Consider the following 23,411-nt stretch of genomic DNA (forward strand, 5'->3'; position numbering starts at 1 on the left):
ATGACATATTGAACACATGGCATAGTTGAATGAATAATCTTGGACCTCGGTTCAGTAAACTTTAGCCGAAGACTTAAGAATTAGAGTGGGTACTGCCAAATCTGTGGTATGAATACTGACTGATCAGTAAAAAGATCAGAGAATGGAAGCATGCTTTGCTCTGGAAAAAAAAAAAGCTCCAAGCTGAACCAGAATGTTTTCTTAGTTGTTTCTGGTGGGGCGTCATGGTACCACATAGGATCAAGAAAATGCAAGGAAGGAGATATCAGCCATCACTACAGATGGGCGTGAAAATGTTTCCAACAATGGGTTCACAGATTGGACAAACATATGGTGTGTAATGGAAAATATTTTGGAGGCAATAAGGTTGTTTAAAAATATTGAAAAACATAGCTTTTAAAAGAATCCTTTACTTCTACCTCCCTCGACTTTATTCTTGTCCAATATAATCCTTAAGTTTCATACTGGCCACTGGCCAGAGGACAGACATGTGATGTGCCATCAAAAAGTAAAGTTTTTCTTAAAGAATCTTTATTTATTCACCAATGCCATCTCCTTCTGAGTAATCCTCCTTGTATATAATTCAGCTGTACTGTTGCTTGTTCAAATCTTGGAAGCACTTCTGGAACTCAGTTTTTGTTGTGGTGCTCAGCTCCTCCAGCAATTCTGTTTTTATCTCATCACTGGTGACAAAATGACGTCCTTTCGTGGTTCTCTTCAGCCTCGGGAATAGAAAGAAGCCAAAGGGGGCCATGTCTGGTGAATACGGTGGCTGAGGCATCATAACAGTTTTGTGTTTTGCCAAAAAATCATGAACGAGCATTGAGGTGCGAGCAAGAGCATTATCCTGATGCGATTTCCATGAGTGATTTTGCCTCAATTGTAGTTGTTTTCTTCAGATTGCTTCACGCAGATGGTGCATAACTTCCAGGCAGTATTCATTATTGACCATAAGGCAGGAACTCACAATTCACTATCTCATTGTAATCGAAGAAACAGTGAAAAGAACCTTCACACATTATTAAACTTGCCAAATTTTTTTCGGTCTTGGCTCTTTAGGCAGTTTCCATTGGGATGATTGGGCCTTGTTTTTGATGTCATACCCCTGTGCCCTTGTTTTGTTACCTGTTATAATCTTCTGTAGAAGTTCTGGGTTGTTGTCGATTTCATTCAGCTATTCCTGAGCGATGTGTACATGATGTCATTATTGATAAAGTTCAATAATTTCAGAATAAACTTTGGTTCTACACATATCATTCCTAAAACGTTGCTTAGCATGAGGCACAGGTTGTGCTGATATCATTAGCAACATCTATGATGGGGATTCGGCGATTTTCTAGTACTGTTTTCCTTACTACTTCCACATTGTCATAAGTAATTGATGTGCTAGGGCATCCAGGGTTGCCATATATTCAACATCTTCTCAACACTCCTTGATGTTTGTACCACTCATAAACTCTTGTCTTACACATAGCAGATTCACCAAAGGTCACAGTCAACATTTGAAATGCTGTGCTACACTTTATTCAGCTTTTCAAGCAAAATTTGATAGAAATTATTTGATCCATCTTTTTCGAAAGTAAAAATTCGACGAGCCCTCAAAAACACGTAGAAGCTTTCCATCTGTCAACAATAAACCAAACATTCAAAACAGCTGAAAACACACATACATCAGAAACATGTGTACCATCAAGATAAGAAAAATTAAAAATTGTATCAATAAAGCTTGCGAAATTCTAAAATTCCTGTTACTTTTTCATCACATCTCGTATAAATACCAGTTTGGGCTATGCAAAGCAACTGCATGGGGATTTCTAAGAGAAAACTACAGAAGAGCTCTCCCATGCTAAGGACATGTACACTGAAATATAATTATTCTACTGGAAACAAATGTCAAACTTTGTTTGTCAGTGTTCGGTTTCATTCTATGACAGATATTTCACCATGGATCAGGATTTTTAACTGTGGTCATCAAAACTTTATCACTAGATTGTGAGTGTGTTCTCCCCCCCCCCCCCCCCCCCCTCCCCCCTCCCAAAAAAAAGAAAAAAAAAAGTAAAGCTGAAATTGTCTTAAATAACCCTTTATTTTATATTTTAATGCCAATCTCTAATTTTTCTTGCTTTTACATGTACATTTGAAATAAAAATGGTATGTGGTAAGAAAAAGCTGTAAGAAGAAAATTGTAGAACAGGTATGCTAAACAGTAAATTCTATATTCCAGATCTCCTGAAGCAGTCAGTGCCCAGCCGAATTGTTGTTGTGGCCTCAGAACTCTATAGATTTGCCAAGGTTGATCTACAAAATGTAAATCCACTGAAGACTTTCCCTGGCTACCTTTACTATGTGTCTAAATATGCCAACATCATGTTCACATTAGAACTTGCCCGGAGACTGGAGGGAACAGGTAAGTGGAGCCACAGATAAATTGAAAAAAAATAATGTTGCTCTCAGCAAATGTGTTTATGGGAGCATAAAAAGGGACTGTAATTATTGTCCAAATTCATCAGAATTGCAAAACTTAATCATAGAAACTGCCTTTCTTAGGGTTTGCAGAAAATTTCTCCCCCTTGACACAAAGATTTGCAAAAATTGAAAGGCTACATGTGATAATGAACAGATTAGGAACATGGCAATACACAAATAATTGGTATTATAGAAATGAATACAATCTCTGTGAGAATTCAGTATTATGTGAAGCCTTCCATGTGGTGCAATATAACAGCCTCTAAACACAGTGTAACATGAAATTGATGTATGCTAGTGAATTACTCAACCTGCAATGTGTATGAAAGTCCACAAAGTCTGAAACATTGCTGTTGGAAGACTATGATCAGTGAATTGAACAAATTACTGACTGTGTGACCAGGGTAGCAGTAGTAGTCACAGTTCTTTGAAAAAGTATTGCAGATACCCTGCTACATTTGGCTGGCTGTTGTCTATAATGTAGCATGTAAAACAGTGTCAGTACATGAGAGACTTAAGCTGGCTGATAAGTTTGGAGTTCATATTGAACACACATTTTATCCTACTGTGTCCCAAAACATACATGTTTATCGTAGCTGTCAGTCAGTATTGTAGACTGCCAGACTGTAATCACTTGGTAGTTTATGAGTACAGTCATCGTTGTAGGCAATTTTTAAATGGACATCACCTGAAAATCCTACATTTTGTCTCACCATGTGTCGCCATAGTTATATGCATTTGTTGTGTCTGGCTACTGAAAACTGATGCAGTGGCGCGAATACCACTAGTCCACCCTATGTCGGATGGTGCTGAACTGTTGACAGACAGTTAGACATTTGGTGCAGTGCTCTGGCTTCGAGCCAACACTTTGGTTGGAGTTGTGTGGTCCATTGCGGCCATGTGAACAGAATGGCAGTCAGCACATGCTGTATTCACATCGCATGGACCTTTATCCTTGCTGCAGTAAATGTACATAATTATGACATGCTGAAAAGTAATGCCTCAGAATTTTTAATGTGAAAATCTTTAAATCGTTTTGAAATAAAACAAACATTATTAACATTCTACATCTGCATTCTTCACGTCTACGTATTTATTTCTCAACATAGTCACCCTGGTGACGAACACATTTCTCCCAGCAAGAGACCAGTTTGTTGATACTGTCACTGTTAGATTTGACTTTGTTGATGGAGCTGCAACCTCACATCAGCTTGCACCGCTTCATCACCATCAAAGTGAAGTCCTCAAAGACGTTCTTTCTGTGTTGAAAACAGATGAAAATCAGCTGAGGTCAAGTTCGGACTAATGGAGGATGATCAATAACAGTTTGCCCCAAGAGCCAGAGTGCTGCAGATGTCGTAGGGCTCGTGTGTGGTCTGGCATTGTCACTCTGAAGGAGAGGGTGCTCGATGTGTGTACAGACTCTTCGAATTCAAAAGTTGATTACAACATTACGTATTGCCATGTTACATGGCAAAATTTGTAGCCCTGTAGCAGCAGAAGGCTGCAAATAGGTAGATGTGAAGAATAAAGATGTAGAACATTTATAATGTTTTTTTGTTTCAAAAGCTTTAAGAGTTTTCACATAAAGAAATTAGAGGCCTTGCTTTTCAATACACCAACATAATTGGGTTTATTACAGCCTGCATCTTTGCTTTTTCCATCCCCATTGTAAAAGTTAAATTTTCAAAATGGTCAAGTGTTACGCTCTTATGAAAAAGATATTTGTAGTAACACACTGGCTTCCATTGAACTGAGATATTATAACAGTGTTTCAGTATCTAACTACCAGCACACAGCACTTACGAGTTGTGTATGATGCAAGGTGACAGTTATTGAACTATATATAAAAAGTGCAAATATGTTACAAACTACAGCATGCACACACTTTTTTCAACAAGTAAATGTCACTACAGATATTTGGATATGGGTTATGACATGTTCAATATTCCTGCCATCATTGGCGATGATGTGGCACAGATGAAATTGGTGATGATGCGGCACAGATGAGTAGCGATTTTGCAAGACCCACTGAAGTGTCAGAACATTGATGCTGTCGATGACCTCTTGAATGGCTGTTTTGAGCTGAGCAGTGGTTTTGGGGTTATTGCTGTACACCTTGTCTTTAATATAGCCCCACAAAAAGTAGTCTCATATGTTCAGTTCCTGAGAATATGGCGTACAGTCGAGGCACATGTCAATGGCCTGTAGATACTCCAGAGCCAGAATGGGGTCCCCAATGTGCTCCTCTGTGACATCACTCTACTGCTTCGATGGGGTCGAACTAAGTCTTGCATGAACCACATCTTGTTGAAATCACTTTGGATAATGGGAATGAAATTGTCTTCCAAAACATTCACACAAAACCTTCACAGACTGTTTGGTAGTCACCGTGCCTTCAAGGAATATTACACAGATTATTCCGTGACTCGACATTGCACGCCACACAGTCACCCGTTGAAGTTGAAAAGGTTTCTTGATTGTGAAATGCACATTCTCAAATGCTCTGAATTTGCTTATTGACGAATCCATCTGAATGAAAGTGGGCTTTGTTACTAATCAACCATAATGTGCATATTAATTCCCATCATGCCCCCGCAGCCAACCATGCAGTTTGAACGTCCAAATGCAAACCATTCAGAAGTTGTGACAATTTTATTTTGTGTAGCTCAATAATTGTAACCCTGCATCTTTGAAACATTACTCTGTGTTTTGTGTCAGTTCTTATAATAGGAAATGCAATTCTCTTACAGGAGTCACTGTTAACTGCTTGCATCCAGGCATGATTGACTCGGGAATATTTCGAAATGTGCCTTTCCCGCTGAATCTACCCATAAAACTGATTGCAAAACTATATTTCAAGGTAAGATTTGTCATTCACAAATATCTTAAATTCAATTTGTTTAATTCATTATTTGGTGATCCAGAGTGAACAACTTAAAGACACAATTTTGTTATGTTTTCGAGCAATGTGAAATGATAGAGGAAGACTGATTAGGGTATGAAGGTAGGAACTGAAACAATTTGTAGAATATTGACATCATGTGGAGTGTGAAAGAAACTATTTAAATTGCTCTCTTCTGTTTGTTGTCTGTCCATTACAACTATCCAAATTGATAATTCTGACTGATTAACCACCTTCCTATTTATTTTTATTATAATTCTATGTATTCGCATAATGTAGCACCATATAACTTTTATATATACATGAAGGTCAAATCTGCATCAAAAGGAACAAGATTTCAGTCTTTTGAAGCAATGAAAGAAAAAGCAGTACATAGCATCAAGGAGCTGAAAAAGGAAGACTTCCAATACTGTTTCCATCAATGGCAAATACACATGGAGCATTGTAGGGATAGAGGAGGAGAGTATATTGAGGGTTACAATAACTAAATATGTACATTTTTGAAATAAAATGCTTCGCAGTGATAGTCCCATTATTTTATAGCCTCATGTAAGAGAAGCTAATTTGCACATCAAAATACAATATCCAGTAGCATGTATAAACACACAGTTCCAGTGTTACACAATATTTCCATTTCCAAATAAATGGAATACAATTGGGAAATGAATACAAACTCATGAAATATTATTAATATCTAGACAGAAAAAAGATAAGATTGCTACTTACCATGAATATGGCACATTAAGTTACAGAAAGGCACAATTAAGAGACAGAGCTTTCGGCCACAGCCTTCGTCAGAAAAAGAGAAACACACACTGTTCATTCACACAAGCAAGCACATTCACACAAGCAAGCACACCTCACTCACACAAGACCACAAACTCTGGCAGCTCAGGCCAGAGTGATAGTTGCATTCTGGTCCAAGCTGTTGGATTTGGCAGTCGTGTGTGAGCGAGGCATTTGTTGTGTCCATGAATGACGTGTGTTTCTCTTCTGATAAAGGCTTTGTGTAAGTATCTCTTTAGTTGTTCCTTTCGGCTGCGTAACATGTTATCTTTACTGTTTGTAGCAATCTACCTTTTCCTACATTGTTGATATTCCTACCTGGAGTTTCCATTGTTTGACTTCTAGGTGGATAGATGCTCATGTAATTATGTCTGTAGCAAATCTGAAAGATTATAGCAGAGAAAATGTAATTATACGTCCAACAAGGATGATACAAATGAACAACCAGTCATGTGAAATGCAGATGTTTTCAGGGAAAATGGAAGTATTAGAGTGCTAGAAAAACTTGTAGCTCCTCAGCCAAAATTCCAGAAATTTGGAGATTACTCGACTTACTCCACATTTACATGTGAAACAGTAATTACCACTTACTGTGAAAATGGTAAACCAACGGGATAATGAAACTAAAGTTACAGCAAAATGGATTGTTAATTAACGGAATTAGATGTGGAGTATCAGGGACACAAGTTCACCTTCCAGTTACCATCATGACGCAAATATTACACTTTGCTACAATTCCTAGACAAATTAAGAACTTAAGGACAAATTGGTCAGTCGAATATTGCAACAATGTAACAAGAAACATAGACAAAATACAGTTACTTTTGTTGTATCAATGAAAAGTTTAATCTCGGTTTATGTGTGCAGCTTACATTTGTTCAGAGCACAAGATGTCTCATTCAAATGAGGCAACCATTCATCAGATACCAATAGAGTGGATACGAACTCGTAATAAGTAATGGAAGTGGAAAATGTAAATAATGTAAGTAACTGGGACAAATTGACAAAGTAGATTAGTTAAACTATGATGCAAGACTTAGGCTGAGAAGCAACCCAGAAAACTGTTGCAGAATAGTTTTTTTTTAAATGTAAGACAGGTATAGACTAATTACTAATAAGTGGAAAAAAGGAAAGACAGGATGGAGATCTTAAAAAGGAGGCATGCGCTGTGGCACAGGATAGTAAGGGATAGGAAATTAGAAAATTTAATGGAAACTCGTATTCCTACAGGGAATATCAATTTAAGCAGCTGAAGCAGCATGCTTACCGGTATGTCGCAAGTGGGTTGGACTTTTAACACATTACGACACTGTTCACCGAATGAGAAATACACAGCCGGCAGAAAGAAAAATGTGCCAGAAAACCAAGGGAGGGGAGCCAAGCATATTCATTAGCTCGTAAGACACGGTGCAAGAAACTCTATCGCTTACACAAGCATTTGTAGTGAGGATCTGATGCATCAGTTAACAACCTGTTAAGATAATATTGCAGAATGAGGACAACATGTGGTCATTACAAACTGAGCCGCACGTTATAGCCTCATGCTAGCTCACTTTAAATACTCCAGTTTTCCAGCTCCTGTCAGTTGGCCATGGGGATTGAGGGCTTCCACAGTAATGGCTCTCAGTTTTGTGTTTATGATACTGTAGTGAATCTGTGTGCTAGATGCTCCAGCACAGTCTATGAATGAGCGGAAGGTGTACTTGTGATGATGGTCTCCACCTGATGAACTTCATGCTGCCTGCCATCTGACTGTCTGTCTCCCAACAACACTATATCACAGAATGCTGCCCCCACTGGACCAGAAAATTAAGCCAGAAAGCTAGTTATGAGGCCTCTTGAGGCCCTTGTTCCTATTAAACACCCAGGTACTGAAATCTACTAGGCTGGTAGGGAAGAAATAAACTGACCACATGACTACTGACACTAGGTACATCGCTGATGGGTCATCGAGGATTGTTGTAGATTTTTGAGTGGGACTGATGACACTTCAGCAGCCAGCGCAAGACCAAACTTTCATGTTGGACATGGCCACCATTTGCCAGACAGCAACACACCGCTGCACAGAGACCATTGACACCATTGTGTGGGCATGCAAATTCTGAGATGACGTAAACAGACATCAGCCAGAATAAAACGCGCAGCTGTGTGAAGAATCAGTTGGGGCTAGTATGGGAGAGCAACAAATTTGTTAACATAAAAATAAATGATTGAACTTTTAATAATGTTCTCAAGGTGTATACAGTATGTGACAACCGGGAGATCCGGGAAAAACCTGGGAATTTTTTCACCCGGTAGAAAACTGGGAAAAACCCGGGAATTTTTTAGAAGTCCGGGAAATTATTTTTCTAGTTTTCAGTTAAATTTTTGCACTTGTGACTGTTGAGAAACAATACTCTAACAAAGGATATCATAATATTGCAGAAATAAAACATGAACCAACAGGAAAATGAAAGAGACATTTGGAGAAAAGAGAACCACTTGTATGAATATCAAGAGCTCAGATAGAAACCCAGTTCTAAGCAAAGAAGGGAAAGCAGAAAGGTGGAAGGATTATATAGAGGGTCTATATAAGGGTGATGTTCTTGAGGACAATATTATGGAAATGGAAGAGGATGCAGATGAAGATGAAATGGGAGATATAATACTGCATGAAGAGTTTGACAGAGCACTGAAAAACCTGAGTCAAAACAAGGCTCGGGAGTAGACAACATTCCATTAGAACTACTGATGGCCTTGGGAGAGCCAACCCTGACAAAACTCTACCATCTGGTGAGCAAGATGTATGAGACAGGCGAAATACCCACAGACTTCAAGAAGAATATAATAATTCCAATCCCAAAGAAAGCAGGTGTTGACAGATGTGAAAATTACCGAACTATCAGTTTAATAAGTCACAGCTGCAAAATACTAACGCGAATTCTTTACAGACGAATGGAAAAACTGGTAGAAGCCGGCTGTGGTGAAAATCAGTTTGGATTCCGTAGAAATGTGGGAACACGTGAGGCAGTACTGACCCTACTACTTATCTTAGAGAATAGATAGAGGGAAGGCAAGCCTACGTTTCTAGCATTTGTAGACTTAGAGAAAGCTTTTGACAATGTTGACTGGAATACTCTTTCAAATCCTAAAGGTGGCAGGGGTAAAATACAGGGATCGAAAGGCTATTTGCAATTTGTACAGGAACCAGATGGCAGTTATAAGAGTCGAGGGGCATGAAAGGGAAGCAGTGGTTGGGAAGGGAGTGAGACACGGTTGTAGCCTCTCCCCGATGTTATTCAATCTGTATATTGAGCAAGCAGTAAAGGAAACAAAAGAAAAACTCAGAGTAGGAATTAAAATCCATGGAGAGGAAATAACAACTTTGAGGTTCGTCGATGACATTGTAATTGTCAGAGACAGCAAAGGACCTGGAAGAGCAGTTTAATGGGATGGACAGTGACTTGGAAGGAGGGTATAAGATGAACATCAACAAAAGCAAAATGAGAATAATGGAATGTAGTCGAATTAAATTGGGTGATGCTGAGGGTATTAGATTAGGAAATGAGACACTTAAAGTAGTAAAGGAGTTTTGCTATTTGGGGAGCAAAATAACTAATGATGGTCGAAGTAGAGAGGATATAAAATGTAGACTGGCAATGGCAAGGAAAGGGTTTCTGAAGAAGAGAAATTTGTTAACGAGTATAGATTTAAGTGTCAGGAAGTCATTTCTGAAAGTATTTGTATGGAGTGTAGCCATGTATGGAAGTGAAACATGGACGATAAATAGTTTGGACAAGAAGAGAATAGAAGCTTTTGAAATGTGGTCCTACAGAAGGATGCTTAAGATTAGATGATTAGATCACATAACTAATGAGGAGGTACTGAGTAGAATTGGGGAGAAGAGAAATTTGTGGCACAACTTGACTAGAAGAAGGGACAATTGGTGGGATATATTCTGAGGCATCGAGGGATCACCAGTTTAGCATTGGAAGGCAGTGCAGAGGGTAAAAATCGTAGAGGGAGACCAAGAGATCAATTCACTAAACAGATTCAGAAGGATGTAGGTTGCAGTAGGTACTGGGAGATGAAGAAGCTTGCACAGGATAGAGTAGCATGGAGAGCTGCATCAAACCAGTCTCTGGACTGAAGACCACAACAAAACAAAAATCATGAACAAGAGAGAGAAAAAGAAAATAAAACAAAACTCAAGTTGCAAAAGAAATGCCGCACATACAACAACAAACACAATGCTCATAAAAGCGTCTGCGAACAGCGAAATGTGTCAAAGACTTTAGGAAAACTTTGCAGTGCTTCATAACAACAAATTGCTTTCGATGTGCGTGACGTCACAACTGTTTACATTAGATTCATTTGAGCAGTTGCGAGCAGGCTCATGCATATGCGCAGTTGAGTTGTGCATGTGTAGTACCTTCTCCCACTTCTAGCTACAGAAGTGTGGCTGTTAACTGTATAAGCAGTAGCAGCAAGATGCTACCTGGAAAAATTTTACTGTTGCATGCAAGGCGTCGGATTCACTGGGGGGAAACCAGGGTATCTGTCCCAGACGGCAGTTTCGGGTTGGGGGGGTGGGGGTGCAAATTCATATTCTTGAGGGGAAAAAAACCGTTTCACAAAGCGCCTATTATCCAGCGCATGTTGGTCTATCAATTATCCATATGATTTTGAAACACATTCCTGCTGGTTTTTGAACATATGCTAAGTTTATTTATGAATGAATTATAAGTTGATTTTTGAATGAGTGCATAGTGTATGTCATGTCTCTGCCATGGAATCCCCATTGCATGCAGAAATAAACATTCCTGCAGACAGAAGGGGATGGGGCTATACGAGCTGAACGGAATAAAGCCATATGGGTGAATGCCAATTGCTGTCTGTCTATGTGGTTGACTGGGTTTGTGAATGATCACCATTGTTATAATTACCAGCTTAAATCCATAGATTCAGACTACCAGAGGGGAATTAAATGACTGACAGGTAAGAAAGATTATGGATTATCTTCTCAGTGTAACCAAGAAAATGAAATTTAGTTAGAAAACTTCTGACCAGACCACTACACTAGTAACGGCCAGTTGTACAGACCCTGGTAACACCCGCCTAAGTTCTATTCTGGGAGTAGTGTGGAAAAATGCGTTCTACGAACACGTAGTAACACCTAACCCAAGAATAAACGTGGGATAACTAAGCCATTGATTGTGGCAGTGTTAGTGAAGTTAACTGGAGAAAAACTTTTGACACTGGCAGGAATAGTTACAGAATTGATGATGACAAGATTCCAGAATGAGATTTTCACTCTGCAGCGGAGTGTGCGCTGATATGAAACTTCCTGGCAGATTAAAACTGTGTGCCCGACCGAGACTCGAACTCGGGACCTTTGCCTTTCGCGGGCAAGTGCTCTACCAACTGAGCTACCCATGCACGACTCACGCCCGGTACTCACAGCTTTACTTCTGCCAGTACCTCGTCTCCTACCTTCCAAACTTTACAGAAGCTCTCCTGCGAACCTTGACAAGATTGTTTGTTAGAAAGAGGAAGGAGAAGAAACGGGGACATCACACAAATTATGGAAAAATATGACGATTCCAAATCTATATAAAAATTTCTAACTACTACTTTTTGATCTCATGCTTGAGAAGCTGGAGCGTATGAATGAAATGTAAAACTATTTCCGAACATAAAGCTTTTTGCTCGTAGTAGGCCTAATAGGCATTTCATATTGGTGCTTCATGAATTATATTCTGTCGTGTCACAATTGCTGCAATACTAGACAGGCCTATTTCGTTTTATCTGGCAGACAGTGACAAAACTCATGTAATCAGACGGAGAAACCACACCAGTCTTGGGTACTGTTTGTATTAACATCTTTTTCAGTATTGGACACTGACATTTTGTTTTTTCATGTAGCGAAACGTTTGGTGAAATGTGATAAGATCCTTTCGCAGAAAGGAAAGCACACCATGTAAAGCAGCAGTAACAAGGTTAGACAGAAAAAATGCTAGGATTTAAGGATTGAAGAAATGTGTGCTGTCTTGCTTGTCACTTGTCTTTATTGGTTTCAAGTCACCATTTCCTTTCCTTTGGACCTTTGTTCAACTTCGTGTCGACCTTGTTACTATGGATTTGGCGATGTTAGTGGCAGAGGGTGGCCAGATGCCCTTCTTGTCGCCATCCCGTGTTGTTATTTTTTTGCTTTTGGCATCTTACCTCAATTGCTGAAGGGAGGGGGGGCACAACTATCTAGTATTGCCATGGTTCGGAAATATCGTTGATCTGGTGCTAATGCACAGAGCAGTCTGGCTTGTAGGGAGGTGGATAGTCTCCGCGTGATCTGTGTTTACGTTTAGTGAGTTTGCTGTTTCCTCTTCATTTGTTGCTCTTACGTCAAATGAAAACAAAATGGATTTCTGTGTCTGGGAGCTATCAAGTGAATTAAAATACATTCACATAATTATGGAAGGATAAAATATGTTGTTAGTTTCAGATTTTATTTCCACCTGTCTGACAGTCAAGCATTAATCGCCTTGCAGAACAATGAAGTTATTTTTGTCGATTTGCTAAAGAAATTTGGCTTTTGATAATATTTTACGCTGAGGCAGTCAATTTATTTGAAACAAAAGGTTTAATTCCACACTATTGGCTAGTTTAAACTGCTCATTGCATTTCAAAATTTCATCTTTTCATCTTCTAGCATGTATGGCATTATGCCACAATAAAGAACCAAACATGAGATAATACAGCACTGGTACTCCAAGAAAATTTACATCTGAATCTTGACATAAGAATGTGCACTGGAAGCCGAATTAAATGTTTTACACATACAAACATACAGTCTTCCTGAGTCATCGTAGCTGCGCAAGCTGGGTGACGCCTGCTATCTGGCACTCTCTGGCAGCTGCTGAAACGAACCTATTTCTAACAGGTTGCGGGGAAATATTTCAGATGGTTGTTTGAAAAGCATTACTTTCAAAGTAAATTTCCTTCTATGCAAGCTGAACTATGTGCGAGAATGTACGATTAATTTCTTAAATCACAAAGTGTTTGACTCTCATTCAAAAATCAACTCTTTGTGGATGAACATTTAGGAAAATTTTGAGCCCAGAAGATCAGACATTTATGTCATTATTAAAAATTTTACTGGCACATTTGTGTGATGTATCTTAATGTGTAACTTGCACAAAAAGATCAATATTATATGTGAAAGCTTAGCTTCTCATGCAGCTTATTAAACTTAGAGACCAATATTACATGTGAAAGCTTTGCTTTACATGTAGCAACAATATGTATATTAATTTGAACCATTAACTTTTCCAATTTGTATATACATGCTATTTAACAGTGATATTGTTATTGGCTGACTACATCACATGTCCTACGCTGTGAATATCCATTGTAATCTGCTGGCGAGATCACATGACACAAGCTATGACTGGCTTACTTAAGTGCATCACAATCTTGATTTCAATGCTTCGGAAAGTAACATGCAGTGTTTGGTGGAATTGAAATTTATACTTTCTGATAAACAGGACATAAAATCCCATCTGAGGCCTACGATCATTTTTATGTTAATAATTGGCAACCAATGCTGTACAATCACAATAAAGTCATGAGATGTTCAATTGACTCTTTTATTAGAACATGTTACGTGTTTCAGGATTACACCTATCTTCAGACATCACAAACTCCAACTCCTTCCTAACCAACCAGGCGTACAGCCTTGGCAACTCAGTGTCGAATAACATATGACTCTGGCACAAGCAGTCTTGAAGTACATGCTCTGTGTGTTAACGGATGTAGACCTTAGTGCCAGTTGCTTTTTGCACCATCGGTTCTACATGACTCTCTCCCAAGTAAAGCAAACAAGCTCATCATTCATATTCTCAATCATACTACTGCAAACACTGTACACAAAGAAGCTTTATAATCTGTATCATATCTTCTTAATCTGTACTAATAATAAAACTGTTGTGTCCATCTATTTGAACACGCTTCTCCAAAACTACTGGAAGAATTTTAAAGCGATTTTCACAGGTAACTTAAGCACAACTTGAGACACCGTATAGGCTTTATTTCATGACAATCAGATCACAGAAAAAAAATTGTAATTGAAAGTTTTTCGATATTAATATTATAAATGCAAAAGTAACTCTTGGTTGTTAAATGTTCAGCACTAACATGCTGAACTGATTTCTATGAAATTTGGTAAGGAGATAGCTCGATACCTTAGGAAGAGCATACGCTACTTTAGAAACTTTACATTATGCTTATTAGTTGGAAGAATATTTGGTGATCTAAGGAAAAACATCTACCTTTTGGAAAAGGTATTTATTCTTGACCTTTGAACTTGTTCATATTGGTGAAAATGGTTGTATTGATATGTGCTATGTGATATGATCCAAAGTAATGAATACAAAGCTTATACAATCTTCAATGTGTTTAATCCATACTTCCACACTCTTTGCTGCATAATGTACACATTGTGTAATGTGTAGCTGCTTCAGTAGCATGCTTAGATGCACACTTCTGGTCATGCCCGTATGTATGCACTGCTCAGCAGCAGTGCTGCACATGGCAATGCATTGTGCTTTGAGGCAGCTTGGGAGAGGGAGAACAGGGAGCACATCCATGAGCTGTGCTTACACACACAGGCAGACGCATAGGAGGAGTTGACCTTAATGCATGTAAAGTAGCTTATTTGCTCACCATCACTCATTGTAGCAACACATCTATAGTGTGAGTGCAGCTGCGAGTAACAGAAAGTACTTACATAATTATATGCCATCTCCAGAAGACTATTTAATAACAGTTTACAAATGGGAGTTACATAGTTAATTGTGTACATATTTAAGAGTAAATTCAAAAGGTTGGTAATATGAATCTGTACCCATAGCCAGTAATTTAAATTATGCTGTGCCATAAATAATAGTAATTAATTTTTGTATTAGTTCTTTAAAAATAACAGGATGATAATGGCTTCATTTTATGGGGAGACTCCTGAAAATGACGTATGTTTTCAACACTGATTAACACTTTCTAAATACTAAATCATGAACTCATCTGCAAAACATTAGAATTTGTTTTTTGTGTCATAGACATTTTATATCTGCATTACATTAATTACTAAGTAATTGTAACTTGTTCATAGAACATTAATTTTATTTCCAGACTCCGGAACAAGGGGCACAAACAACTCTTCATCTAGCTATATCAGAAGAAGTAGAAGGTGTGTCTGGAAAGTACTACATGGATTGCATGGTAAGTTCCAGAAAATCTTGAATATCATCTTGTAATGTTTATATTTGGCTGTTCACAACGGTGTTTGTCAACTGAGCTGGAATTGAAAAATCCTGTACAATACATTGGATTTTTTGAAATCTTGTTAATGTAGATTGCACATTTCTATGCGATATCATATTTGCTAATGATATAAAATTACAGCTTACGGCAGTACTCTCTAAAATAACAGTGTCACCAATCCTGTAGTAATATAAAGAAGCTCTCAGGACCTTTACTTCGTCTGCTTTCTCTTACTGAAAGAATATTGGAAAATAGAATGATGGAAAATTTTGGAAAGTCACTTAGAACACCACAAGAAAATGTGTATAAAATGTTAACGCTGAAGATGGAGTACCAGAAGAGTCTAAATCACATACTTTAGCCACTGGTTCACTTATAGCCCCACAGGAATAAGTATGTAGTTTGTCTTGTTAGTTTGTTTTACTGCAGGTGTTCATAGTAGGCGCCAATTCTTCGTATGTAAAGTTATACGCTTCTGTGCAGAACTTTTAATATTTTTAATTCTGATATGTGGCTGCTAATGACTACTGAAGGAAATTCTGACTTTGAAATGAACAGTCCTTAAATATGAATGTACAAGATGCTTCTCAATTAATATTAGTCTTCAAGGAGTTGTTGAGGAGAATTGAGGAAGTTTTTATAAGGAACTTATGTCCACAAATGTGCCAATTAGATGTAAAACAAGATTGAAGACTGCGTCACTTTCAAACCTCCCACTTCACTGTGTCTGTTGTGTGCATATAGTGAAGTCTGATCTGTGCGCTCTACGGGAGCCCATGGCATGGGCAATATTTCTAGCACTTCTATGTGACAGACATACTTTTCAAAGTCAAAAGTGCAGCGCATTCTTACAGCACCACATTCAACCCTCCTATTTGGAAGTGTACAAATTTCTCTCAGCCACTGTTGTAGTCAGATGAATATGTTACGTAACAATTACAGTATGGGCCAGTGATGACACACACTTCCAGTTTGTGCGCATACTGTGAAGTGGGAGATTGGAAAGTGATCTGGTCTTCAAACTTACTATATATCCAAACTTTTTATTTCTGAACATGGGTTCCTTATCAAAACTCTATGTACTAATTACCCTCTACAACTCCTAGAAACCTGCAGTAGAAATTGTGAAACACACTGCAAAGCATGCTCAACTTAATTGAGTAATAACCTGTTGTTACATCAACTATTATTATTATTATTATTATTATATATTTATTTATTCATTTATTTAGTTATATTTTTATTATTTTATTTACTCATCCAAGGATCATATCACAATAATACAGGATTTGTTATCATAATGTAATGAAAATGAGTCGCTCCAGTATACATACATACATACAGAATATTCAAGTGTTCAACTATTGTAGGTATGAACAGAAGGGGTGAATAGAGGACAATGAAACGAGCAGATAATTCTTACAAATATAGCTCCAGACCCCCCATGAACCATGGACCTTGCCGTTGGTGGGGAGGCTTGCATGCCTCAACGATACAGATAGCCCTACCGTAGGTGCAACCACAATGGAGGGGTATCTGTTGAGAGGCCAGACAAACATGTGATTCCTGAAGAGGGGCAGCAGCCTTTTCAGTAGTTGCTGTTCTGGTACTGCGAACGGCTGAAAGAAAGGGGAAACTACAGCCGTAATTTTTCCGAGGGCATGCAGCTTTACTGTATGATTAAATGATCATGGCGTTCTCTTGGGTAAAATATTCAGGAGGTAAAATAGTCCCCCATTCGGATCTCCGGGCGGGGACTACTCAAGAGGACGTCGTTATCAGAAGAAAGAAAACTGGCGTTCTACGGATCGGAGCGTGAAATGTCAGATCCCTTAATCGGGCAGGTAGATTAGAAAATTTAAAAAGGGAAATGGATAGGTTAAAGTTAGATATAGTGTGAATTAGTGAAGTCCGGTGGCAGGAGGAACAAGACTTTTGGTCAGGTGAATACAGGGTTATAAATACAAAATCAAACAGGGGTAATGCAGGAGTAGGTTTAATAATGAATAAAAAAAATAGGAGTGCGGCTAAGCTACTACAAACAGCTTAGTGAATGCATTATTGTGGCCAAGATACACGAAGCCCACACCTACTATGGTAGTGCAAGTTTATATGCCAACTAGCTCTGCAGATGATGAAGAAATTGATGAAATGTATGATGAGAGAAAAGAAATTATTCAGGTAGTGAAGGGAGACGAAAATTTAATAGTCATGGGTGACTGGAATTCAAGAGTAGGAAAAGGGAGAGAAGGAAACGTAGTAGGTGAATATGGATTGGGGCTAAGAAATGAAAGAGGATGCCGCCTGGTAGAATTTTGCGCAGAGCATACCTTAATCATAGCTAACACTTCGTTTAAGAATCATGAAAGAAGGTTGTATACATGGAAGAACCCTGGAGGTACTGAAATGTATCAGATAGATTATATAATGGTAAGACAGAGATTTAGGAACCAGGTTTTAAATTGTAAGACATTTCCAGAGGCAGATGTGTACTCTGACCACAATCTATTGGTTATGAACTGTAGATTAAAACTGAAGAAACTGCAAAAAGGTGGGAATTTAAAGAGATGGGACCTGGATAAACTGAAAGTACCAGAGGTTGTAGAGAGTTTCAGGGAGAGCGTAAGGGACCAATTGACAGGAATTGGGGAAAGAAATACAGTAGAAGAAGAATGGGTAGCTTTGAGGGATGAAATAGTGAAGGCAGCAGAGGATCAAATAGGTAAAAAGACGAGGGCTAGTAGAAACCCTTGGGTAACAGAAGAAATATTGAATTTAATTGGTGAAAGGAGAAAATATAACAATGCAGTAAATGAAGCAGGCAAAAAGGAATACAAATATCTCAAAAATGAGATTGACAGAAAGTGCAAAATGGCTAAGCAGGGATGGCTAGAGGACAAATGTAAGGATGTAGAGACTTATCTCACTAGGGGTAAAATGCTGCCTACAGGATAATTAAAGAGACCTTTGGAGAAAAGAGAACCACTTGTATGATTATCAAGAGCTCAGGTGGAAACCCAGTTTTAAGCAAAGAAGGGAAAGCAGACAGGTGGAAGGAGTATATAGAGGTTCTATACAAGGGCGATGTACTTGAGGACAATATTATGGAAATGGAAGAGGATGTAGATGAAGATGAAATGGGAGATACAGTACTGTGTGAAGAGTTTGACAGAGCACTGAAAGACCTGAGTCGAAACAAGGGCCCGGGAGTAGACAACATTCCATTAGAACTACTGATGGCCTTGGGAGAGCCAGTCCTGACCAAACTCTACCATCTGGTGTGCAAGATGTACGAGACAGGTGAAATACCCTCAGACTTCAAGAAGAATATAATAATTCCAATCCCAAAGAAAGCAGATGTTGACAGATGTGAAAATACCGAACTATCAGTTTAATAAGTCACAGCTGCAAAATACTAACGCGAATTCTTTACAGACGAATGGAAAAACTGGTAGAAGCTGACCTCAGGGAAGATCAGTTTGGATTCCGTAGAAATGTGGGAACACGTGAGGCAATACTGACCCTACGACTTATTTTAGAAGAAAGATTGAGAAAAGGCAAACCTTCATTTCTAGCATTTGTAGACTTAGAGAAAGCTTTTGACAATGTTGATTGAAATACTCTCTTTCAAATTCTCAAGGTGGCAGGGGTAAAATACAAGGAGCGAAAGACTATTTACAATTTGTACAGAAATCAGATGGCAGTTATAAGAGTTGAGGGGTATGAGAGGGAAGCACTGGTCAGGAAGGGAGCGAGACAGGGTTGTAGCCTATCCCCGATGTTATTCAATCTGTATATTGAGCAAGCAATAAAGGAAACAAAAGAAAAGTTCGGAGTAGGTATTAAAATCCATGGAGAAGAAATAAAAACTTTGCCGATGACATTGTAATTCTGTCAGAGACAGCAAAGGACTTGGAAGAGCAGTTGAATGGAATGGGCAGTGTCTTGAAAGGAAGGTATAAGATGAACATCAACAAAAGCAAAACGAGGATAATGGAATGTAGTCGAGTTAACTCGGGTGATGCTGAGGGAATTAGATTAGGAAATGAGACACTTACAGTAGTATAGGAGTTTTGCTATTTGGGGAGCAAAATAACTGATGATGGTCGAAGTAGAGAGGATATAAAATGTAGACTGGCAATGGCAAGGAAAGCGTTTCTGAAGAAGAGAGATTTGTTAACATCGAGTATAGATTTAAGTGTTAGGAAGTCGTTTCTGAAAGTATTTGTATGGAGTGTAGCCATGTATGGAAGTGAAACATGGATGATAAATAGTTTGGACAAGAAGAGAATATAAGCTTTTGAAATGTGGTGCTACAGAAGAATGCTGAAGATTAGATGGGTAGATAACATAACTAATGAGGAGGTATTGAATAGAATTGGGGAGAAGAGGAGCTTGTGGCACAACTTGACTAGAAGAAGGGATCGGTTGGTAGGACATGTTCTGAGGCATCAAGGGATCACCAATTTAGTATTGGAGGGCAGCGTGGAGGGTAAAAATCGTAGAGGGAGACCAAGAGATGAATACACCAAGCAGATTCAGGATGTAGGCTGCAGTAGGTACCGGGAGATGAAGCAGCTTGCACAGGATAGAGTAGCATGGCATGGAGAGCTGCATCAAACCATTTTTGTCCCCTTACGAAGGCTCTGAGGGGCAAACGATTCTCCTCAGATGACGCCTCCTCAGATGACGACATCCAGCTGTACATGCGGAACTGGTTAACATCGCAGCCCTGGGGAATGTTATGAGAACCATTCACCTCCTTGTGTCTCAACAGCCAGGGTCAATACTTCTAACATAGAGATACTGGTTTCTGTAATTATGCCTCCAACTCGTTTCTTTTTGAATGCTCTTTATAGTTTGTTTGATATCGCAGTGTTTTATAGTCAAGTCTTGCACAAGCATAAGAATGTACTCAGTCTTCGTTGTCAAGAGTTTAAAGTGCCACTTCTGTGAACTATATTATGGCTGACGATGTACTTCTCCCACTTTGGAAACAAGACTGCCCTTCATTAAAAGGTTGTATGTAGTCATGTAACCCATAGGTCTATCTTTCATGATTGATAATATTATTTTTGATTGCACTGATAGTAGTGAAACTAGCCTGTAGTTTTCTGTATTCCCTGCATTACCATTTTGTACTAAGAGCTCAACTTATGCATGCTTTATGTACTCTGGGAAAATACCTGACTTATAGGACACTTTTATTACATTTGTTAAGAGGGGGTTTCTTTGCTGTTTATTCACACTTTCAGAGCAGAGACTGGAATCCCATCTATGCTTGCTGAGTTGTTATTCTGTAATTTCTGTATTGTCATGCTCACTTTGAGCTCTGTATGTGTTTTGGGCAGTATCAGAGAGATAGTCACTTACAAAACTTAACATTTACTTTTATCGTCTTTGATTTGTTTATTGCTGTACTTGTCTAACTTTTCCAGTAGGCAAATATGAAAGGCACTCAATGAGTAATGCAACACATTTTCTTCTGAAGGAGGTTGGATTTATTCAGGATTCCAATACACCATATTATTCCCCAATATTTTGACTACAAAATGCTACTTTTCAACATAATCTCTATTCAGTACAACAGTTTTATGCCACCTTATTGGGAGGGCCTGTATGCCGACATAATACCACTCTGCTGGTTAATGTCAGAGCCAACATCTTGCTGCATCAATAATCTCCCCATCGTCCATTCAAGGCTTCCTGCAGAGTGCATCTTTCATTGGGCCAAACAGATGGTGCGAGATCTAGTAAGAACAGTCCAGGGAGGATGAGGACGAAAGCCCAATGAATTTTTGCGAGGTCCTTCAGGTACACAGGCTTATGGAGCCTTGCATTGTCATGGAGAAGGAGAAATTTATTTGCATTTTTGTGGTGATGAACACATTGCTGAGGTCACAGCCAGACAGGTTTACATGACCTTTATTGTGAGATGACAGATGCCTTGCCCAACAATTCGCCCTGCTTTTCATTCACTGCCAGGTCTCTGTACACATTTTGCAAGTGCCTAAGAATATCTGTGATGCTTTGGTTATCCACCAAAAGAAACTGTGACAGCTCTCTGCGTGGAACACACCTCCATTAGACTCCATTTTGAAGGCTGTGAATAGTGCCGCTACCTATCAGAATGTCATGAAGCTATGGTGGCTGAAGTGGGAATATTCCATGATGTCCTACAACAAATTCTGCTTTTTTGTCAATGGAAACACCCCTCATAATATGGAATGTTATTTTTTAATTACACACTATTTTGTCACTGAATGACTTTTTTTTCCACTCCCTTCCCCTGCCCCTCCAGCAAACAGCAGCAGCAGCCAGATCATTATCCATACCTACTTTATCCCAGGTTTGTCAATACTCTAGAAGAAATATGTATTTTAAATTCTGAGAGGACATGTTGTTAGGCTTGCACAGCTTGAGTAATAACCTAGGTTTATGAGAGACAGCGAGTTTGTTGTGACATCCATAGAAATTGAGTTCAAAAGTTAGAATATTACCAGATCTCTAATAGTAATACAGTGTGTTTTGTAAGAAAAGGAAAATTTCTTTACTATTATATAGTGTTCAATTTCGTAGTTATTTGTAAATATGTTCTGCAGCAAAAAGGAAAAAAATGATCATGTAGTAATTGTGGTAATATGGTTAAGGAGGTGTTACATCTAAATTACATGTTCCCTTTTCCAGGAAAGGGGCCTGTCACAAGGAGTGCAAGACATGGCTGCTGCAAAGAAACTGTGGGAACTGAGTGAGGATCTTGTGAAACTGCAACCGTCAGATCCTCATCTGTAATTTTTCACTGACTGTTTTTTTTCATATTTTAAATGTTTCCATTGTTTTCATTTTGACTGAATTCCATAGTTGTAAGATCCTACATGAGTTACTCTGCAAGTATTATTTCTTTTGTTTAGAGTATGGTGATGCAAAGAGACTTGTAATGGCCAGTATCTTATTTATGAATAAAAGAATCTCTGTGCCTTTTTGTGAGCATGCCTGTCTATCACAACTGGACAAATTGCAGCAAAAACAGTAATAAACAAATCTGAAAAGCCAGTGGTGTCTTTTGAAACTTTTACAATTTTCTTAAATTTCCTATAAAGCATACACACAAATCAGGAACATTCTGTTACTGGGGAGAATCCATCATGTTTTAAGATACTTGAAAATATGCAGTGTGGTCATAGTGAGTGAATTCTGTTGTAATATCTGCTTGTTATGCAAGCACTCTGTGTCAAAGCCATTGTTAAATCAAAACTTTGTTAGACGGTACATTTATGTCACCTAATTTGTTCACATAAAGAGTACTCTTTTTAAAACTAGATGTTCCTTTGAGTTTTTCTGTTTTGTTATAATACCATTGACTTTAGTGGTTATAGTTTGATGGAGAAATGAAAATCAGAAACCACTTGACAGTTTGAGATGTGCTCTTGTGAAACTTAAGTAATCCATAACATGTGTTGCATGAGACGTCATCTCTGTCTTGGCTTTTATATCAATGTTAGAAGTGAAACTAACACTTGATAATAATTCATAATATCTATTCAGTTAATGTTATCGTTAGGTCCATTACGTTCTGCAGTTCAGTGCTTGGTTAGAAATCTACCCACCCTTTTCTCACAATTCCGTGTAGTAAAGGGGGTGTGAAGTGTGGCAACTTGATTGTAATTAATAGTTGTTCTAATGTGGAATCTTTGAGTCCCAGTTCCATTCCTTACAGAAGAACATTTTTTAAATTTTTTTTAAGCAATAAATGCAATTTCAATAGATCCAGGTGAAAGGCAATATGTACTCGTATTTACTTTTGTAAGAAAAGAAGTAAATAATTGTACATCAAATATGGAAAATACATCAGATGTAGTTACACAGACGTATGTGTGGCATATCATTTTGTTTTTACTCTTAATATGGAACAGTATTGATAGTCATGTCAAGGGATTACATAAGAGGACAAAAATGGAGC

General features: G+C 38.4%; 1 protein-coding gene across 2 annotated transcripts in view; it reads left to right on the forward strand.

The window, feature by feature from the left end:
* LOC126473297 (retinol dehydrogenase 14) overlaps positions 1 to 22,504 on the forward strand; it is a 115,304-nt gene extending 92,800 nt beyond the window's left edge. For both annotated transcript variants that reach the window (XM_050100267.1, XM_050100266.1), the window contains exons 5-8: positions 2,225 to 2,407; positions 5,220 to 5,329; positions 15,320 to 15,409; positions 22,139 to 22,504. In XM_050100267.1, the coding sequence (XP_049956224.1) occupies positions 2,225 to 2,407; positions 5,220 to 5,329; positions 15,320 to 15,409; positions 22,139 to 22,243 (488 nt within the window). In that variant the 3' untranslated portion in view covers positions 22,244 to 22,504. The remainder of the gene's footprint in view (positions 1 to 2,224; positions 2,408 to 5,219; positions 5,330 to 15,319; positions 15,410 to 22,138) is intronic.
* The last annotated feature ends 907 nt before the right edge of the window (positions 22,505 to 23,411 follow it).

This window comes from Schistocerca serialis, chromosome 4 (assembly GCF_023864345.2).
Source record: "Schistocerca serialis cubense isolate TAMUIC-IGC-003099 chromosome 4, iqSchSeri2.2, whole genome shotgun sequence".
Taxonomy (NCBI): Eukaryota; Metazoa; Arthropoda; class Insecta; order Orthoptera; family Acrididae; genus Schistocerca; species Schistocerca serialis.